Source organism: Lontra canadensis, unplaced genomic scaffold, assembly GCF_010015895.1.
Source record: "Lontra canadensis isolate GAN:19392208 unplaced genomic scaffold, GSC_riverotter_1.0 scaffold229, whole genome shotgun sequence".
In the NCBI taxonomy this organism is placed as follows: domain Eukaryota; kingdom Metazoa; phylum Chordata; class Mammalia; order Carnivora; family Mustelidae; genus Lontra; species Lontra canadensis.
In genome coordinates, this window is record NW_022631223.1 from 219202 (window position 1) to 239838 (window position 20637).

The 20637-nt window shown below is 55.0% G+C and overlaps 2 protein-coding genes across 3 annotated transcripts in view; one reads left to right on the forward strand and one right to left on the reverse strand.

Annotated features, from left to right (window-relative positions):
- The window catches only part of XPC (XPC complex subunit, DNA damage recognition and repair factor), a 52971-nt gene extending 49743 nt beyond the window's left edge, over positions 1 to 3228 (forward strand). For both annotated transcript variants that reach the window (XM_032849444.1, XM_032849445.1), the window contains 3 exons: positions 376 to 469; positions 1028 to 1117; positions 2243 to 3228. In XM_032849444.1, the coding sequence (XP_032705335.1) occupies positions 376 to 469; positions 1028 to 1117; positions 2243 to 2458 (400 nt within the window). In that variant the 3' untranslated portion in view covers positions 2459 to 3228. The remainder of the gene's footprint in view (positions 1 to 375; positions 470 to 1027; positions 1118 to 2242) is intronic.
- Positions 3229 to 6017: 2789 nt separating this feature from the next.
- On the reverse strand, positions 6018 to 20513 carry TMEM43 (transmembrane protein 43). The gene is made up of 12 exons (XM_032849438.1): positions 20398 to 20513; positions 16215 to 16364; positions 15254 to 15388; positions 14538 to 14632; positions 13769 to 13818; positions 13432 to 13501; positions 12592 to 12662; positions 11715 to 11836; positions 11355 to 11429; positions 10777 to 10878; positions 8141 to 8258; positions 6018 to 6260 (listed from the first exon to the last, which is right to left on the reverse strand). Exons 1-12 carry the CDS (start codon positions 20407 to 20409, stop codon positions 6058 to 6060), a joined length of 1203 nt encoding a protein of 400 aa, XP_032705329.1. The 5' UTR covers positions 20410 to 20513; the 3' UTR covers positions 6018 to 6057.
- Between the last annotated feature and the right edge of the window lie 124 nt (positions 20514 to 20637).

Genomic DNA, 20637 nt, shown 5'->3' on the forward strand with positions numbered 1-20637 from the left:
CTTTGACTCGGGCTGACTCTGCCTCTATCCAGAGGCAGCAAAACCAATGACACCACATGCTCGTGATGCTTGATGAAAACCGTCTCCTGGGGGTTGGGGACAAGGGACCAGGCGAGGTCAGCACGCTTCTTGGTTAGGTGACCTCTGTCATCCCAGTGGGTGGGGGTGGGTCTGGGGAAGACGTAGGGCCGGAGTCCACAGGCCTGCCTCCTGCACGGGTGCTGTCGGCAGCTAGGGCTGGGACTGCAGATACCTGATGCTGGAAATTTTTTGGGGAGCAGCTGGTTGGCCTCTGCAAGGGGGAGGCGAGGCCAGAGGGAGGCGAGGCCGGAGGCGGCAGGCTCAAGTAAGGCCATCCATGTTGCATCCTTACAGAACCGATGGGTACATTGTCTGCGAGGAATACAAAGATGTGCTTCTAGCTGCCTGGGAGAAGGAGCAGGCGCTCATTGAGAAGCGGGAGAAGGAGGTGAGCCATGTGGCCGGGGCGGGCTGGGTGGGGGCCTGAGGTGAAAGCAGAAGGGCAGGGAACACGAGCCCCCACGTGGGGGCAGGTGCCTCACTTGCACTGTGGGTAACAGGAGGGACCGCAGACCCCGAAGCTCTTTCCAGCTCTCAGACTGCAGAGGGCACCCTAGGGAGCCATCCCTGGATAAACAGGGTCCTGTCCGTGCCTCACCATCCGGCATCCCTGTCCACTGTGTACCTGGATCCCGGCTCTGGTGGCTGCCGCACCTGCCATCCACCACTGCCTTTGCTGAAAGGCATTGCCGGTGGTCCAAGCCTCCTCCTTAAAGATGTTCAAGTTGCTAACAGTTAAAAAGAGGCTTCTGTTTTGGTGCCTTTTACATGCATCACTTTATAAAATCATGCTCCTTTAAAACAGACGTGGCATGGTTGAGAAACTCTTTTAACCAAAGAATCTTATTTTGGATCTTTAGATCTTCAGATGTTCATAGGTTCCATCTAGACGCTTTCCCTGGAAGTGACAGTACTTAACATTTTGTGTTCTTTGTTTTGCCTGCAGAAAAGAGAGAAACGGGCCCTCGGGAACTGGAAGCTGCTGGTCAGGGGACTGCTCATCAGGGAGAGGCTGAAGCTTCGCTATGGGGACAAGGTCAGTGTGGCTTTTTTGGAAAGAGACAAGCTCAGGTGGAAGAGGGGGACTCAGAACCCTGGGCCCGGATTCTGCCCAGAGATGCCTTGTGTTTTGTCACCAGAGTTCTGTGTCTCTGAGGCACCTGTGTCCTTAACTTTCCTTGTTGGGAACAGTGTCCCTGGAGTCTGCCTCAGCTGTCCTTCCAGCCCTCAGCCCAACAACCCCCTTTTCCTGCTCCCATCTGCCACAAGCAAGTGCATGCTGGGGTCTGAGCTCTTGCTGAGCCCATCCAGGAAGGGACAGGCACCATGTGTGTCTGTGTTTGACGTGCCCTCCGTAGCCTGGCCACACTTCCTGTGCCTGTGACTATCCTCCAGGCCTGGGGTTGCTCACTTAAGTCGTGTTTCATGGTACCTGCCCTGGGCTGGGCCAGCCTGTGTGAGGTGGATGTGTCACCCTCAGAGGGTCTCCCAGAGGGGCAGAGGCCCCTCCACATGGTTATGTGGTGAGATCAGTATTGGGTTGGAAATGTGCTCTTGGAACAGCTATAACCACACCCGTTTTCTCCCTGTCTGCAACTCCACATGCTGCCAGTTTGCCTTTAAAACTGGCAAAATATTTTTGTCATGCTCTTCCCTCAAATCCCCTGGGTGACCTCTCACCAGGCTCTATGTTGATTTCGTCCACCCATGTGCTCTACCTGCATCCAAACCCTCCATGCCCAGCTCCCCAGCGGGTCCCAGTCAGGGAGTGCCTCCTCGGAGCATTTGGCACAGAAAGCTGGTCCTGTGCAGTTGAAGACGTTAGTGCGCTTTTGTGCAGAAGTGAGGTAAAGAAGTGCAAAGCATCAGTCCTGTGATCTACATTCGGTTGTACGCTCCCTGAGCGCGGTCCCCGCATAAACATTTTTGTGTTTCCCAGCACTGAGCCCAGAGCAAGTTCTCCAGTCCCTGCTTGGTGGAGTCCCCAGTGTGAGGAAGGCTCTCCCCCAGCCCCATGTGGTGGCCCTCCCCGCCCTCCCAAAGCCACTGGCTTGGGGTGGGGGGTTGGGGTGGCTGCTGCTGGGGGCTTGACTGCCCTTTGGCGGTGCTCCCTGCCATCTGATGGCTTACTCGAGGCCCACCGTTGTCCCTCCCCATCCAGAGAGAGGAGAGAGCTCTCCAAGGACCTGCCGGAGGTGGACTGTCTTCTGATGAAGAGGAGGGGACCAGCTCTCAAGCAGAAGCATTGAGGATCCTGGCTGCCTCCTGGCCCCAGAACCGAGAGGCTGAAGAAGAACAGAAGCCAACCTGCCCTAAGAAGACCAAAAGGGAGAAGGCAGCTGCGGCCTCCCACCTGTTCCCTTTTGAGAGGCTGTGATGGGAGTGGCCACCTGTTGAACCCCACACCTGCTTTGGGGGATGCGCCGGCCCTGGTGGCTGTGGTATCTCCTGAGAAGGCAGAGAAGCAGCGTGTGCTATGGACGAGGGCCGGGGCACAGAGGGATTAAGCTGAGGGGGTGTTGTGGGTCTGGTCTGGCCCCGGGCCTTGTCGGATAGATGTGGGGTAGGGCTTTCAGAGCTGTCCGTCTCTGCACCCTATACTTTGAGCTCTGGGACACTTCCCAGGAGACTCCCCCACCACCTCGATGTTGCTCAGCCAGCCTTTGGAAATAGGAGTCCCATTTTCTTACAGAAACCACTGGGTGATTTAGAAATGCACCAGTCCCTTCTTCCAGGTGAGTTCTTCATCTGTCAGACCCTCATGCTTTTGCCTCTCCTGCAGCTGGTGGAGCCTTTCTCTCTGGGCCATGCCTTTTTCTCTCAGCCAGATGTACTAACACTGCCTAGTGCTGCCTCTTCATGGGGTAGGGAAAGCAAGTTGGGAAGTAAGGGCATCTCCAATTACGGTGGTAGCAGGACCCACTTTTGGAAGTAACATTTCAGGGTGTCAGAAGACTCAAACCAAGAGCTGAAATCAGGAAAGGAAACACACTGAGAGTTAAAGAAATGTTAGTGAAAGTGGATTAGTGTCAACCAGATTTTATCCACTGTGGATAAGTTTATAAAAGCTCTATGCATTGTAGATATTCAGGAGAAATAACTTTTGTAACATTTTGAGGAAAAAAATAAAACATTTACCTAAAAAGACTCAGCTCTGCGTTTTTCTTTCAGATTTATGGTCAGCTAAGAACAGCCGCATGACAGTGATTTGTCTGCATATGAGACTAAAGACCAGGTTTTGTTCTCAGGTAGATCGGGAACTCATCATTCCACACATGGAAATTTTTCTTCCTACGTTCAAGTGAGGAGAGATGTTACTTAACCTTTGACAGGAGCCGTTAAAAATCGGAGCCAGTTCTATCCAAGGGAAACAAACAAAACACTTGGGGTGTGACTCATCTGCAGTGAGAGCTTGGCTGGATGGTTGGTGTGGAACAACAAACCGGGGTTGCCGTGGAAACCACAGAGCCTTGCACTTCCGGACCCTAGAAGCAAGCAACCTGTTACTCACTCCGGCTGATGTCTGCTCCTTAGAGGCATTATGGAACCGAACCTCAGGTCTGACAAAGAAGAGGTGGTTTTGGGAAATCACCTGCTTCAGATCTTGTGGCAAAGAGTACACAGATTGTCCGCTCCAGGGCAGACAGTCCGCAGCTGCCCACTGCTTCTGAACAGGAGGCAAAAAGGGAAAAGGTGCTGTGCCACACGGCAGGCATGTCATGGGCTTGGTGCTCAAGGGAGAACAGCCTCACCGCCATTTTCTAGATGAGGAAGCTGAGAGGCAGGGATCGCAGACTCGCCACTGTCACACAGCCAGGCTTGGGGCTGGAACTCCGGTCTGTGCTGACCTAAAGCCCCAGGGTGGAGTGGCCCTGTCATATGGTGTCCCACTGTGGCTCCAGCCACCTCTTCTGACACATTCTGAAGTTGGGGGAGGTTTGAGTCCTTTAAATCAATCCAAAAACAAAGTGGGCTTTGGTAGGTACGGCTTCAAAGTGCTAAAACTATCGAGCTGTCCTTTTAAGAAAAATAGAAACCTATTTTAACCATACAAGCTACTTAGAACTGAATTCTAAAAATTCATTTGGTTCTTAGTTCTGTGGCTGAATTGTTTAAGAGAAATTTCAAAAAAAGAGTAACGGCAAGGTCCTATAAAAGCTATTTTAAAATTTATTTTGAATTTTTATCAAAAAATACAAAGATAATACAAATTTCATGATTTCCCAAAGACTTCAAATATTTAACATTCTTTTGCTCTTTAAAAACATGACTGAAATTTGTAGTAATTTAAAATCTGTACCAGAAAAAGTTACACAAACCAAATCCCACAGATAGCCACCTAGTCGTACTGTTTTCCAGAAGCATCCTTTAAGAGGTTAGAGATTCAGTGACTGCAGCAGTGAATACTGTATCAGTTCTTAGATCGAGAGATGTCATCTCTGGGGACAGCTGTCGGCATGAAGAATCTCAAGCCACCACAGACCTCGCAGGCTAACGAGACTGTTAGGGTGCTAGTTTTGCGAGTTCCCATCACTTATTCAACCACCAACCAATTAGCGAAAGCAGCCATTCCCAGCCAGGGAGAGTAAGTCCAAGTCATAAAAAGATAAAGGGTACACGAAGGATCTTTCAAATCATCAAGGTGACAACATTCTCGATCTTTCAGCGGGGGGTGAGCAGGAACAGGGTGAAGTACACGTAGATTGTACACAGCAGTGAAGCTATGGACGTTCTAGGAGTCACTCAGCGGCAGGTGCCCAGTGGCTTAAGGGAAAGCCTCACCCCTCTGCCCCCCAGTGAAAGGAATGAGGCCTGAGAGCTGCACAAGCCTCAGGCCTCCAGTTCCTGATTCAAGCTGATGGGGGTCATGCTGAGGGAGCCCACTTAGGAAAGCTTCCCACCTTTTCCTTTAATGGTTAGCTAAAAACTCAAAATTCATCTTCAAGGAAATCGGTAGTTTCTGATGCCAGAGGATGAAAGGAAATGCCTTTCCCCGCCTCGTACAAATTCCCATCTCCTCCCAGAATGGAAGCCCTTGGCAAGCGCTGGCTTCAAAAAAGCATCTTCGAGCCTTCCACTGGCCCCAAGTACTGACAGAGCAAACTTTCTTAAACCAGTAAGTCACACCCCCGTTTCATACATTCCTGTGCCTGAATGAACTTCAATGGACAGATTATAAGGAGTTTTTCTGTAACAGTCTGAATGGCTCATCATTTAAGCAGGGCTTTGTTAGTTTGAATCTGATTTGAAACAATTCCCTTTTCGGGTAGAAGACCCATGAAGCATATAACAAAGGCAAACAACCTTCGGGACCTCTGGAAATCCTACACACAAAGAGTTTCTGGCCAAACCATAAAATACACATTAAGCCCACCAAATGTCTCATTTTCCTCACCATGACCTCAGGGGAAGTCCTCTTTTTTGAATACCAAGGCGGATTCTGTGCCCAGGCTGGGTGGAGGGCGCCCTTGCATGGGGTGGGGGGGGAGGGGAGCGTGCTCAGTCTGTCCTGGCACTCGGCCCTGCTCAGGGACAGTGAGAACGCCGGCCCCTGTGGGCTCACAGTGGACACCAACTGTGACAGAGCCCTGGCACTTATCTCCAAGGAGAGGGGTGCGGCAAGTGATCGGGCAGCAGTCTGTGCAGTGTTACCACCTCCCAGTCTGCAGATTTCAGCTAAGCGAAACATGTCAACCGGCCACACATAGTCCCAAGACAAGGGAAGGAAGCTAGGAGGACACCTGTGACCCCGCCAGATGGGGACCGCCTTCTCACCAGAGCTGCCCACTGGCAAGCAAAACGGGGGGAACATGTAAACCAGTACCTGACACCTGTGCACATAGCCAAGTGTGGCCCCTCAAGAAGTGGAGCAGGTGCAGAATCGAAAATTGACTTGGGGTCAAGAGGGGTGGGGGGAGAGGGGGAGGAGGAGGATCCTGAAGCTCACACGGGTGGGGATGGGCTCCAGGGCCTGATTCACTCCAGCTTCTTGGCCGGTACCTGCGTCCGAGCAATGATGATGGGCACCAGGGCCAGGGAGCCGATGAAGAGGGCCCACAGGGGCCGGTAGAAGAGCCAGCCGGCAGCTACGGTTAGCAGGGTCAGCGACGTGGCCACGCAGAAGGCAAAGGCTTTCAGGCCGATGTTGACCAGGTCTCGGAAGATGGGAAACCAGTCCACTGTGGGGAAGAGAAAGCTGGTGAGACTTCTGAGGCCACCAGGCTCCGCATCACATGAGGTGAGCAGGTCGCTCCTGTCTGTAGACGAGGATGGGCTGACGATGTCCAGTCTGGACAGGCGGGGTTTGGGGCAGAAGGCGAACAGCCTCCCATGAGAGCTGGTGGATCCAGAGAAGGTGTGTGCCCCTGGTACCATGCACCGCTCCAGGAGCAGGCAGGTGGAAGTGTCTTGTAGCCTTTAAGACTGTGGATGTCACTCTCAGTCGCAAGCCAAGAGAAGACGTCTGGTCGCAATGGTGGCATGTTCCATTTGCCACACTGGCCCAGTATGGTGAAGTCTAGGACCCAGCTAATCCATCTGGACTTACTCTGTCCTTGGCCTGTCTATCCCTCCAGGTTGGCATTCCCTAACTGATGTCAGTCCGTGGGGGTATTCCCCCTCAGTTCCAGAAGGCCCCCGCAGTCTGTTGCCACTGGGTTTGCAGAGCAAGGCCTGCTGCCCTGCCATGACTACACGAGCCTGCAGGCCGCTTCTTGGCTCCTCTTGGTCTGTTCCCACCAATACCCCACCATGGCCCTCCTAATAAGCAGAGTTCATGTTTTTGCGCATCGACCATATGTTGGGCACCGTGTGGACCATCTCTTCAAACCCTTGTGCCCGCCTGGGGAGGCTGGTATTATTCTTACCCTCCTTTTACCCACAAGGTCACTGAGGCCCAGGGAGTTCAACTTGCCCAATGTCCTGCAGCTAGAAAGTGCCAGACCCAGGTTTTAAACCCAAGACTGTCTGAGCCCAGAACCTGAGCTCTTAGCCATGGTTCTGAGCCTTGAGAGGACAGGGACTTTGTTCTACTCATTGCATTTCTCTCTGGAGCTTAGAGTGGTGTCCTACACAGCAGGCACTCAATAAGTACTCACTGCCTCAGTGAATGAGGGCTTCTGCCTTGTAACTTCCCCAGTCACTCCACCTGCACTTCTGACCGACTCCGAGAATGCCTTGGAGGGGAGGAAGTGTCCTTTTTCCTCCTAGCCTGGGAGGTACTGTGGCCAGACCTCTTCCCAGCCAGAAAGGGTAAAGAGGGGAGAGGTTTCCATGTGGCCCGGCACAGGCTGGACACAGTCAGCAGACTCGGTATGGACACATTGGGGTAAAGGCTTGCCTGTGAGTCCCCTGAGATGCCATCCTCCCAGATCAACAGTGTGGGGCCAGCACTTACTCAGTCACCCAGGGCCTCAGTCCTACAACAGGCTGGGTCACCTGGCAACTGCTGGGCTCACGGGTGCCAACTCTGGCCAAGTGTGTCGCCCAGCACTCTGCCTTGTGCTCCAACTTGTTGGTTGCCCCAAACTGGGCCCAGGTCTTGGGGTGGGGAGGGAACCACATGGTTTGGGGGGTGTTTCCTATTTGCCAAACATTCACAAAACTCTGTCTACAAGGTGAGGTAACTGAAGCTGAGACAGGAAAGAGCACGGCCCCAGTGTCCCAGAACTCTGACGTAGCCGATCCAGGGCTGGCTCACTGCAGAGGCTGGCTAGCCTGCTCGCTGTGCTTCTTCCCTTGTGGAGTAAAGGGTTAAAGGAAGGAGCAGGTGGGCTGAGGACAGATGGCCCTCATATCCCCAGGGCTAGACCAGCCTCCTAGGAGCTGGCACTCCCCACCCCACCCCTGAAAGCCTTTATCCTTCGTGTCTGTCTTCCTCGGCCCATTCAGTGGGCCCGGTGCTGTGGAGCAGGACACAGACATGGACCAGATGCCCGCTCTCGGCCCCGAAGAGCACTGCGGGCTGGAAAGGGCCACGGGCGGTGTGAGCAGCACAGAGGCGGCACACGGGCCCACACGAGGGTGAACAAGATCCCCCCTGACCTGTCTGCACACCTACCCAAGGTGTAGAGGATCCGGGTCATGAGGGTGAGGCCCATGAACATGGCCATCCAGCCGGCAGCCCGCAGGCCCCATGTCTTCATGGAGTTGCTCTTCTGTTCTCTACGAAACACCTCCTGCAGGACAAGGCCGAGGAGAGGTGTCACGTCTCCGGTCTCCCAGGGCCCCCCAGTCTCCCCGGTTGGCAGGGCAGGTGCCAAGGGGTGCATTCCATGCCCACCTAGGAGCCGCTGGCCGTTTCCGAGCAGACAGGACGTAAGGGCACCTCGCCTGCCCAGGCCTAAGCGTCTGCCCCGTAGGTGAAGGTAAGAGTCCTTAGCCCATCGCCTCGGCTGGCATGCACCTGGCCCTCCCTCCAACAGCAGTGTGCGCGGTGCTTCACCTCAGATGCTCTTCCTGCGACTCTGGAATGCCTCAACTTCCACGTCGCCCCTGCTTCTCCGCACCTGCAGCTGCCCCCTCCCTCGGGCTGCCCTCTGCACCTCGGCGGCAGCATCAGTCCCATGTCCTCCCCGCCAGTGTCCCCCCCACCCCCCCAGCTTCCAGCTACAGCCCTGGGCTGGGCCTTCCGCTGCCCACATGCTGTCCAACACCGACCCTGCAGCCTCCCTGACGCCTGGTCCTCTCTGTCACATCCCCCTCAGTGAGTGCTACAGCCACCTCCTGCCTGCACATGCCACGACTGGGGTGTTTCACGGCTTGTGCCTCCCTGCAGGGACCACCTAAATCCAGGGACCACCTAAATCCTATCAATACTGTGTCCCCGTTTCCCTAAATCTCTCACCACCATTACGCTTTCTCACCAGGACCACTCCAAGAGCCTCCTCCCACTGGTCTCCCTGCTTCCGTCACCTCCTCCCCCATGGCCCTCAGCCAAGGCCCTGCCGCCTGTCTGGGACCAGGTCAAGTGTCCACCTCTTGCCCCCGGGCCTTTGCACATGTGCTGGCTCCACCTGGAGCTGGTTTGCCCACAGTCCTGCCCCGCCAGCTCCCACACTTCTTCCAGTGTTGGCCTGAATGGTGTTTCTTTGGAGAGGCCCCCATCGTTATCTAGGACAATAACAGTTACAGCAGCTAACACTTAGTGTCTGCCATCTATCAGTCACTGTCCTCAGTGCTTTCCAGCATTGCTTTACTTAAACCTGAAACTAACTTCACAAGGTAGATATGCTCATCTCCAGTTTACAGATAAGGAAACTGAGCCTCAGAATAAATGGATATGTAATCTTTACAACAACTAAAGTAGGGATCATAATTCTTATTCTCCAAGAAGATAAACAATGGGCCCAAGGTCTTGTAGCCCATGGAAGGCAGAGCGGGGCTTGAACTGGGGCCATGTCCGGGGTCCACACTTGTCCACGCACAACCCTCCTGCCTCTGGGACTGGAATCTGGGCGTCCTGACTCACGGGGTCTGGGTTCCTCCTCAGGGCCCTCACCACCTCTATGGCTCAGGACCTTCTCTCCCGGCTTGGCAGAGACCCCAGACCCTGTGCCGGAGGCCCAAGGTGGTCAGTGTGGTCCGAGACTTCCCGCCTGGGAAGTTTGGAGGCCACTCCTCTCTGGGGGGACAGCGCGGAGACCCGGGCCTCCACTTGCAGGGGGCTGAAGTGCAGAGAGCTGCTGGAGAGAGAGGTGGCCTCAGCAGGGCCTCCTAATTTTAGAAAGTCCCTGAGAGCTGCCGATGGAAAGGGTGACTCATGCACGCCCAAGTGGGAGGTGGCAGCTGCGCCCCAAGGATGGTAACCGGCTGCCACACCCTGTTCCTGGATAAAGGAAAAGGCCAGGCCCATCACCACCTGGAGCTGGGGGCTAAAGTGAGAAAGACAGCAGTTGAGGGCCTAATAACAGGGTTGGAAGGCCACAGCTACGCCCTATCCCCCCTGCCACTAGCCCTTTCTCTTATGGATTGCAAAGTCCTGCAGTCCTACTCCAGGCAAGCCCAGAACCAGTGACACACGGTGTTCACCAACAATGCAAAACAATTTTTCCCTTAAAGAGAAGGGTTTCTGCCTAGAGAAGAGAGGCTAAGTTTTAGGGCCTGCAACAGAACTACCCACCATCAGCGCGAGGACAGGACTCCAGTGACACATGACCCTCCCCAGTTTACAGATGGGGATGGGGTATGGCCCTCACTCCTGTCCAGGACTCTGTGGCCCTAAATCCTCCCACTTTCCTGAAGCTCTGAAAGAAGTCCCACACCCCTATGGAGGCCCCTGCCCACCGGGTAGCCCTGCCTCCTCTGGGCAGCACCTGCCAGGGGAACCCTGGTGCTCCCGTTCCTGCCTCAGCGACCGCCTGACCCCCACATGCTGCTGGCTGAGTCCACCTTCTTCACTTGTGATGCAGCCAAACTGTCACTCAGAGAGGCCTCCACTGACCCCTCTGCTGACCTCCTCTGCACCCCCCTTCACAACACTCAGCACAAGGGTATCCTCCCTCACTGCTTCTTCTGGTGAGTCGCCCCCACAGGAGACTAGAAGCCTGAGGAGTAGGAGGGGTGTGCTGTGCTCCCTCTTCTCCCCTTCATGCTGCACACACAGGGAGGCTTACTCCTTCCGTTTGCAGGGGCCATGCCTGCCCCCCCCGCCCCCCCACCCCGTGCCCTCACACAAATGGAGCCGCAGCGACTCACCTCTGCCGAGAAGTCCCCATGGTGCAGGAGAAGCAAGGTATCCCCAGACTTGGTGGAGTAGGGGAGTAGCTGGTCACCCCGCTGCCGGGCGATCACGGTGACCTGGTCAGAGACCTTAGCGTCAGAGCCTGGCCCGGCCCAGCACCTCTCGCGCTGTGTTCCCCCCGGGGCAGCTGGGCTGAGCTGCTTTGTTTCAGGCTCCAGGGAGGACCCCGCGCAGGGGAAGGGCTGGGACTTCAGGTGACAGGGTCAGGCACCTGAGACCGAGTAGTTATCGGGCAAAAACTAGGGGCCGGGGGGGGAAGAAAAGCTGCACGCAATTGGCAGAACTCTCACCAGCATCACTAGGCAGTCCCCGCAAAGCTGCCCGGGAGCAGCCCCGTAACCTGCGGCCCACGGACGCCCGCAGACAGCTGTCCAGCCCACGGGCTCTGAAGCCGCTCAGAGGCAGGGCCGCCCGGGTACGGAGGGGAGTGCATGCACACGTGGCCTAGAGGAGGGGTCCCCCCACTCAGGGCACCGCGCACAGTGGGAGCTGAGAAGGCCCTGCCTGGCTCGGCCCCGGGGAAGCCGGTTACCACGTGAGCTGGGCCCAGGTCAGGGTCGTCACCACTCAGCCCCGCATAGGAGAAGGACACGCGTAGGTCTCCAACCTGGGGGTGGAAGAGAAGTGGGCTGCGGTACGGCAGGAGCAGCCAGCCTGGGCCTGTGTCCATGGCCCCGTCGAATCCCAAAGCTCACACGCTCTTCCCGCCTGCACACTGTTGCCCAGGTGCCCCCAGCACCTCGAGGCTTCTCCCCTCCAATCACATTTGGCCAAGCAGTTCAACTGAATTGAAACCGTGTCCCAAGTAGGAATGTGTCCCCTGTGTGTTGTCCAAGGGGCGGTACTCCCAGGGCCCTGATCTCCGCTGTGTAGCAGCCAAGCCCCTACATACCTCCGGATACTTGGGGTTTTCGCTGTGGTAGAAGTAGTCTCCCCGGCGAATGATGTCCACGTGCGGGTCCTCTAGCTTGGACAGGCTCAGCGGTTTGAAGTTGTCCACTTTGTCAATGAGGCCTGGAGAGTGTGCAGCGGTCACAACAGTGGTGTGCAAACAACCTCCCCCCCATCGGCACACCCCTTGGCCTGACCTCCTTCCCACCGGAAGCACCCTTCTCCAACCCCTCCTTCTGTACTGCGGGGTCCCCTTCAGTCTCTGCCTCCTCCAGGAAGCCTTCCTGTCTGCCCTCCTGGCCAGCAGGAGCCACTGCAGCTCTGGGAACAGCCTGAGCCCTGCACCCCTTCTGCCTCGGATGCCGTTACCTGTCTATGCCAGGGTCCCCTGCTGCGTGCAGTACCCTTGAGGCTGGGGCTGCCTGGCACAGCAGCCACCGGTGAAGCGACAAGGCAGATGGCAGACAAGCTAGGCCCTGGAGCTTCCTGGCAGAGCGCTGGGACTCCACCCCTCCTCCCCTGCCCTGGCTACTTGGTGCCTACGTGTTTTCTCTCCCACGCCAGGTGCTGCCTTGTCCCTGAAGAACCTCTCTTTGGAGTCACTTGGGGGGTGGCTGCCTGCAATGAATTGCTCACCCCTTGGGGGGCGGCCTTGTCTCTATCACTGGCTCTCAGCTTTGTCTGATCAGATCAGGCACCAGCAAGGCCTGATAGTTATTCTCTGGAAGAGACCATGTCTTGGAGGAGCCTGGCTGGGGTGGGGCTCTTCTGTACAAGCTCATCCCGCACCTGTACCTGCACCGCTCCTGGGAGGCAGCCAAGTAGAAGCACAGGGCCTCTGGGTGCTGCTGGCTCATCTGAAGGGGCTGGAGACTCACCTGCTGAGAGGAAGAATCTGCCAATCTGGACGAAGGGGGCTGTGGCCGTGAATGACTCCACTGCCATCGCGCTGTGGGAGAGAGAAGGTGCTACTGGCAGAGTATGGCGCCGGCCGGGAGCTCTGCGGGTTTCTTTGGGTTATGCCCTGCAGGGTTCCCACCCGGGGGGCTCCTGCAAGTCCAGACCAGCCCAGGCACTTTGTCTTCACCACACCTACCCCCAGGATGCTCCTGTCCTCCTCGCCCGAGTAAAGCACCCTTCTCCTGTCTCCTATGGCCCAGTGCTTCATACCTCCTTGCCTAGGCCCCTACCGGCCTGTCCCTCCCCAGCCACCTATTGTCAGATGGACCTTCTGTGGACTTCACAGCCTCCCTGACCCTTCCCAGCCCCAAGGAGCTCCCAACCCCTGTGCCAGGAGGCACAGCCCTGCCCAAGCCACGCTCCAGCGCTAAGACCACCTCACCACCTCCATTTCTCTGACCTAGCCGCTCTCTGCCAAAATCCTACAAAGGCCCACATCAAATTCCATTGCCTCCTGAACACCCTTCTTGATTATCTTCCCACCCACATGGCTATTCCCACCCTGGCTCTGGACATGCAAGTTCCTTCAGGCACTCGGTCCAGGCCTTTTGTTCTTGACTAGTGTGAGGGGAGCCTGTGTGGGCTCAGGAAGTTGGGTCCTGCCCAGCCAGGGAGTTGGCCTCAGAACCAAGTCCCCGACTTTCATCAGTTCACGAGGCAGAAGGAACTCAATCCCATCACTCAGATGAGGAAGCTGAGGCTGGGGACCCTTGAGGAGCAGGCAAGACTGTGCTCAGGCCTGGGCACCCAGCTCTCACCTGGGATTCTTGTGGCCAATCTCCCGGTCGAAATTTCTGCTGTTGACGATTTCTGACCTCCATTCGGTGTCTGTCACAGGGAGAGGGAACAACTCAGAAACATGGTAAGAGCAGCCACATGTCTGAGGCCCACTGGCTCTGTGTCCTTTTATCTAAGCCTGTGGTCACTTCAGTGCTGGAAGGGTGGCTTCTGGAACCTCACTGGATGGAACAGCAGGACCCCGAGGACCGGCACCCAGGGTTTCCGATGCCTGGTTCCACGCCTTCCCCACCGCCGTCAGTCTCCACTAAGGGCAGAGGCCCCATGTATGCGGGGATGAGGGGTGGCGGTACTCACTGTAGGAGTACCTTGTCTCTGTCTTCACCTGCCCATCTTCAGTGTACTCCCTGTGGGGAAAGCACAGGCAGCCCCAGAGTTAGCCTCTCACCCCAGAAGCATTCCCATCTCTAAACATCTCCAGCTGGAAGCAACTCAGGCCACCAGGTCAAAAACCCTAAATGAGAGCAGACCTTGTCTGGAGCAGCCCGGTAACAGAGTGCTGACTCCCCACCATGCAGTCCTCTCCACCCCCTTGAAGGCCCACGCTGAAGAAAAGAGCTTTCTCATCCTGAGTTGAAATGTGCTTCCACTAGGCCCGCACCAAGGGCAGCAGCCCTGCCCTAAGCTCAGAGACCTGGCCGCACCCTCTGTGCCTGACAGCCCCACAGAGGCCCCCCTTCTCCGGCTGCCTTGGCTCCCCTAGCCACCTCCTCACCCCTCACTCACAGTCCATGCTGCTCAGCTCCAAGGGGCCCCTGCCTGCCTAAGGACGCCTGCCCTCAGACTCGTACTAGAACAGAGAGGACATAGTTCGAGGTCATCTCTACTCTGGTCTGGGAGAGGACACAGAGCCCACACATAGGAAAGCACTGTCTGCAGCCTGGATCAAGACATGTCTCGAGCCTGGGCATCCCCCGATGGGGTAGTACACAAGTGGGCTAATTCGTCTTCGTCCTTCTTGGAGCCACTCTCATTAGAAGCATCAAGATCAAAAGCCACCTGTGTTGTATCCCAATACCTGTCACTCCAGTATTCCTGCTTGAGGCGTCAGTCCCTGGCCCCTCACCTGGACTCCTCGGTTTCCACCCACTGGTACATTTCCACATGCCGGCGTAGCTTCACAGCTGGGAGGCGGACCCCGTAGTTTGGATCAGACAAGAGCTTTGAAAAGAATCACACAAGTCAAAAACACAGAACAGAGGCCAAGGCTCCCATGAGCCCAGGATGCCAGAGAAAGAGGGACTGGACAAGAGAAAGGCACAAAGGACAGCGACACAGTGGAGACTACCATGGCTATCTCGGGCGGGAGAGTCGGGTGAGGCTGCCCATCCTAAGTCCTTCACACCCACTGCCCGGGGACCGGGAGCCTCATGGTCCTGGCTTGGTTGGCAAGGTCCGATGGCATAGCGCCAACAACAGTGTACTTAGGGTTCAAACACAAGAGATCCGACAACTGGAGTCCCTTTCAGCCCTGTGCCAGCCACACACGCTGAGCCTAACCGCTAAAGCACCTTGTTGTAAGGCTCTGGCCGTGGGCCAAGCACCGTGCCGAGATGTGAGCGACCTAATCCCACTGACTGCTCAGAGGAGGTATGCTCTGCATTTTACAGATAAAGATGCTGAGACTCAAGTGATTGGTCCACACAGCTGCTGAGTGATGCGGCCGGGAGTCACACATGTGTGCCCATCTCCAGAGCCCACATGCTCAAAATCCTCACCCAGACAACATCCAGCCACGTGCCCTGAGCATCTGGTGGGGTCAGCAACCTTTCCCAAACGTACCTTGGACGTCCGCAGGGCCCCAATGATGTGTACCAGCCTTCCCTCATTCTCTGGGGCCACGGTGTGGATGCTGTCAGGGGACACCACAAGTGAGAGCCCCTCAGCCAGGGAAGTTGCTGTCTTCAGTGCACGGCCCTGTGAGCAAAAGGGAGTGAGGCCACCTTTCAACTTAGGTGTGGTTCAACAGTTGTGCTCATGGCAGTGTATCCCAGCAGCCTGGGGCCTTGGGAAGCATGGAGACTCATCTCCCCCTTTTACAGTTGGAAACTGAGGCCTGGCGAGTGGCACGGTTGGAACTGGAGCCAAAGACTCCTGCTTTCCCAGGCAGCCCTCTTCTTGCTGCACACCCCAACCCCCCTAATTCTCAGCACCACCCCATGCTGGGAACAGCTGGTGCTTTTGTCTGTGTGCCCCCCCCTCATCTTACTCTGCCTTTTTCCCTCCACTCCTGAGTCCTCATAGTTTCTATGGGCCCATCTGTACTGCTGCCCAAAACATGTGACCCAGGCCTAGCCAATCAGAACATGGGTCCACTGTCCACAGGGATTAGTTCAGAGAGAGGACTGAGACAAGCCGGGACACTAACCCATTTCTCTGCAACTGTTGCTAAGTTGATTTTGGAAGAGATGGGGCTGCTAAGTTAAGAGGCAACAGATGGAAAAATGGAGACTCCTAGGGACCCAACATGAACACCTGGATCCAGCCATGCCTGAACCTATTGCCACCCCAGGATTTTAGGCATGTGAACCAATCCATTTGTCTTCCTACTTAGGGCAGTTATGAGACAGGTCACAAGAGAAAGAATTCTGATTAATTCAGCACCATCACCCTCCCCCTCCACCCCACTTGTTGTAAAATCTAGGTAGGCCCTATTAGCACATCCAGCCTCTGGATTCATAGCCTTTGCTCTCTGATACTGCAGGGACCCTCACTCTGCACAGAGGGATGCCAGACATTTTACCTCATTGGTGAAAATTAAGTAGAAGGAGAGCAGGAAGGTCATGAGACCCACAAACATCCCACCCGAGGTCTCGCTGAGCCGTTCCAAGAAGCCTGGCTGGTGGCTGGTTGTCATTTTGACATGTTCTCTCCTGTTAGTCGTACTGGAATACTGAGGAAAAAATATTTTAAGAAATCAAAATGAAAATCAGTTTTTTAAAAAGTAAATTGAATTTTGCTATTTGTGTATACTAGTTTCAATTATATACAGTAAAAATGCACAGACATTAAGCATAAAGTTTGATGGATTTTGACAAATGCTTATCCTATTTGACGGACACCCAGATCAAGATACGGGACGCTTCTATCATCCCAGAAGTTACCTTGTGCCTCTTTCCTGCCAATACTCCTCTCTTCCCACCTCCTAGTGGTAACAACTCCTTGAGTTTGTATCATTACAGATGAATCTTGCCTCTTGCGGAAGCTGATATAAATGGGGCCATCATACAGCACAACCTCTTTTCTGTCCAGATTCTGAGATGGGTCATCTACACTGCGGTGGTAGCTCATTCCTTTACATGGCTCAGTAGTACTCTGTCTAGGAGCATCCCAGCATTTGCTGACTCGGCCACCAGTGGATGGATATTATGATTGTTTCCAGTTTTTAGCTATTATAAACAATGCTTCCATGAACATTCCTGTACAAGTCTTTATGAAGACATGTGCTTTCATTTCCCTTTGTATTGGGTAACGAGTACCCATGGAGGAGGGAAATTGCTGGATCACAGGGATGATGTGTGTTTTTAAGAAACTGCCAAACTGTTTTACAAAGAGGTTATCAGACATACATTATTAATTCGATTCAACAAACTTGAACAACACTTGAACACTTCAGCTTCCCAAGGGCTGTGCTGGGTCTTGCAGGGGTGAGGGGAGGCTGCAGGGCCACTGAGCTGCAGGCACAAATAGTACTAAGCCGTGCTGAGTGTTCAGTGAGGAGCAGGTCCAGTGCCAAATGAGGGACCCCTGCCGGCTGGGGGATCCCAGCAGGTTCTAGGGCCTGAGCAGATGGTGTTGAATACAGATCTCAGAGGCAGACCCTGGAGTACATCCCTAGTAGCGTCAGTGGGTCAAGTTTCATCCAGGCAATAACGGAAGTATGGTTTGAAGTGTGGCCATTGCGGACTATCATTGTCAATGGCAGAATTCCAGAGCCACAAGGAGTGGGTTTCAATTCAGGCTACAGGACCTGGGGCGAGCAATTAACCCCTTTATGCCCTCCATTTCCTCGTCAGTAAAATGGGGATAAAAATCCAGTATACAGGGTTCTGGTAAGAACCAAAGGTCTTAATTATCAGACAGCTCAGTGCCTAGGACATGGGCCATAATGTATGGGTGCAAAGGGTGGGAATGTTATCACCTTTCTCTGCAATGGACAGCAAGATCGGTACCATGGCTGGGGGTGCGCTGACAAAAGTGGCAAAGGTGTAAAGTGGTTCCGAGATGTGTACTCAGAGTGAGCCAAGCCCCTGGCACAGGGACCAGAGGAGAGATTCGGATTAATCTCTGCCTGAATAAGGCTGATGCCATATTCTCTGACTGTCCCCCAATACCCCCAGCCCAGGCCTGCCAGAGTCCAGATGTCCATTAGATTCAGAAATGGACTTAAATTTCCACACCATTGGGAAACATTAGTAGAGCAGTTCACTGCAGGCAGGTAGGTGACCATCAAACATAATGATGACAGTGGCAACACGCCAGTCTGTCAAAGGTCAGGCACAGGAAAGCTATTGCTATCCCATTTCACGGATGAGGAAAACAAGGCTCATCAGCCCAGATCACTCAGCCTCTAAGAGGGAGAGTTAGGTTTCAAATCTGGACAGACCAGAGGCCATTCTCCGACCACTTTGCTCCAAGCCACATTCCTCATAAGGAGGAGATGAACACTGGGCCATAAGGAGAGCTGAACGCTGGGAGCCAGCTGCAGAGAGCGTCAGGAAAAGGAGCCCATTCCGCTATTAGAGCACAGCCCCAAAACTGGAAGCCAGCAGGCCATGATTTCCTTCTGGGCCTCCCCTCAGCATCCATCTAGGAGCCAATGTCAAAGAGAGGAGCTCATGGAAGGGTTTGGAGGGAAGAAAGAAAGGCTCAGGAAGGTACCTCAGTCTACGGTAGGGGTAGGGTGGGCTGTGACAGGGCACACTCTGCCCACATTCCAAAACAAAATCCCAGTAAACATGGAGGGTCTTGGAATGGAGGATGACGGTGATTTCCTCCACCCATATCTCCCTAATGGACTCTTTCCCTAACCTGAGGGAGATCTTCCAGTGCCTCTCTTCTTCCCCTTCAAGGTCATCTTTGAGCTCCTTATCTTGATGTTGGCTCCTTGATATGTGCTGAATATATACATGGGTCTTCAGGGAGCACTCTAGGCTCAGGATCAAAGAGCACTGAGTGATGGAACAGAAGCTGACACACAGACCCTGAGAATTACTAGCTGTGCAACCCTGCGTTAGTTGCTCTACCTCTCTGATCCAGTTTACTCCCATATAAAATGGCGATAGTTCACAGTACCTCTGTCACAGGGCAGTTCTGTTGTTATACCAATTAAGAAATCCTGTCGCCTCCCTGCTCCACCCCCCCAGCTTCAGATCTTTCTTCCTCACCAGGCCTGGTGGCTCCTGTAAGCGTGCACCCAGCTCCTGGGTGACTCAGCAAAGGTTTGGCACAGAAGATACCCACATTCATACACATTCCTTGGCAAAGGGCACGTGCCAGTATACCCAAGACAGTCTGTGCCCACTAGGGACATCTGTGTCAGACTGTGAATATAGTTTTTTTTCATGTCTTAAGCTCCTTCTATGCACCAGGCACTGTAGGAAGCACAGACTAACTCCCTTAAACTTCACACTAACAGATCCCACGAAGAAACACAAACCCAGAGTGATTAGGGCCACACCGCTTCTGACAGGAAGAAACTGGATTTGCCCCCAGGTCTGCCTGACTCCAAAGCCTGCTGTCTTCAGTATCTTTCTGTGAAGTAGCTGGCCAAGCCAGCCGTGAGGCCCTGGGCAAGTGCCTTCACCTGCTGGGGGAAATTCTCCATCTGTAGAACATGGTATGGGGGCAGGCTGGTCTCTGGGCTGTCCTCTCCCCCTGGCAGACCCTGGGTCCCGGACTACCTCTGAAATTTTTCCAGGGGCAGCATTCGCAGTTTCTAGGTCTCTCAGACAACTCCAATTGAGGCGGAGCACACTAGGGCTGTCAGTGATACAAACCCTCCTCTCCAGGGGTGTAGGGGGCAGAGAGGGATCTTGGGGACAGAGGAGGGGCTGGAAGGAGGGTGTAACAGGCCAGGGGAGAGCAGCTAGGACACTCCAGCAAAGCAGGAGGGAGGGAGCGTCCTGGGGCTGGCAGGGCACCAGGGCTGGCTCCAGAAGCACTTTCACACAGGAGCGAAATGGTGAGTCACCAGACTCTCCCACACCCAGCACCGCGGTGGGAGGTGCTGCTCGGTTTGTTGAATGAATGTTGGGCTTAAATCTTAAATCGAAAGGTTCCTGAGAAGGGTAGGCTGCAGGGACAAAAGGCCCACAGGCTTTTGAAAGGAAGCACCTGCAGCCATGACGTCTCTAACCAAATACATCTAGGAAGACAAGGGGCTGGGCAGAGGGAAATGCTCCCTCTCACAGTCATCCTAACTCCTCCTCTCTCAATCTCGCCCGCACCCCTTTGCAGCATCACAGCCTCGGTTTACACGCTTCCCCAGGGCGGGGAACTCCCTGCCCGCCCGCACAACCCAGTCTGTCAGTTGATGAATAAGCTCCACCTGAGCGGTATCGGCTTCCCCACCCTTCCCGCGGACCTGCTCCTTCGGGGGTCGCTTCCAGTTCTCAGAGCCCATAAAGGAGAAGCCCAAGGGCCCGGGTGGCAGCTGAGAATGAAAGGAGGGGCTGCGAGAAGGCGCCCTAGCACAAGGAGATCCCAATGCCGGGAACACCACTGAGTCTCTCTCCCGGCAAACGTGCGGTCCGACAAGAAGGTCCGGACAGACCAAGAGAGGTGAACGGACCTATTAGCTGCCAGAAACCCGGAACAAGGGCATGTAGAGGGAGATGGGGCCGGCCGCACACACAAGGGTCAGGCAGGCAAGACGGAGAGATGGGGGGAAATGGGTGGGGTCCAGCAGACCAGGAGACACTCACGTTCGCGGCCATGGTGGGACCCGGCTGGGCGCTCACCCACGCTGCGCTCGGCTACGGAACGGGTTGACCGCCTGAGTGCAAAGCCCAGAGGCCTCTCGTCCGACAAAGAGCTGCGAAAATCCGCGCGAAGCCTGGAATCAGAGAGGACGTGCAAAAGTTACAGCCCCGAGAGCCACAGCTTTCCTGCTCATGCGCGCCGCAGGGCCTCCTGGAAAATGTAGTCCGGGGTCAGGCGCTTTG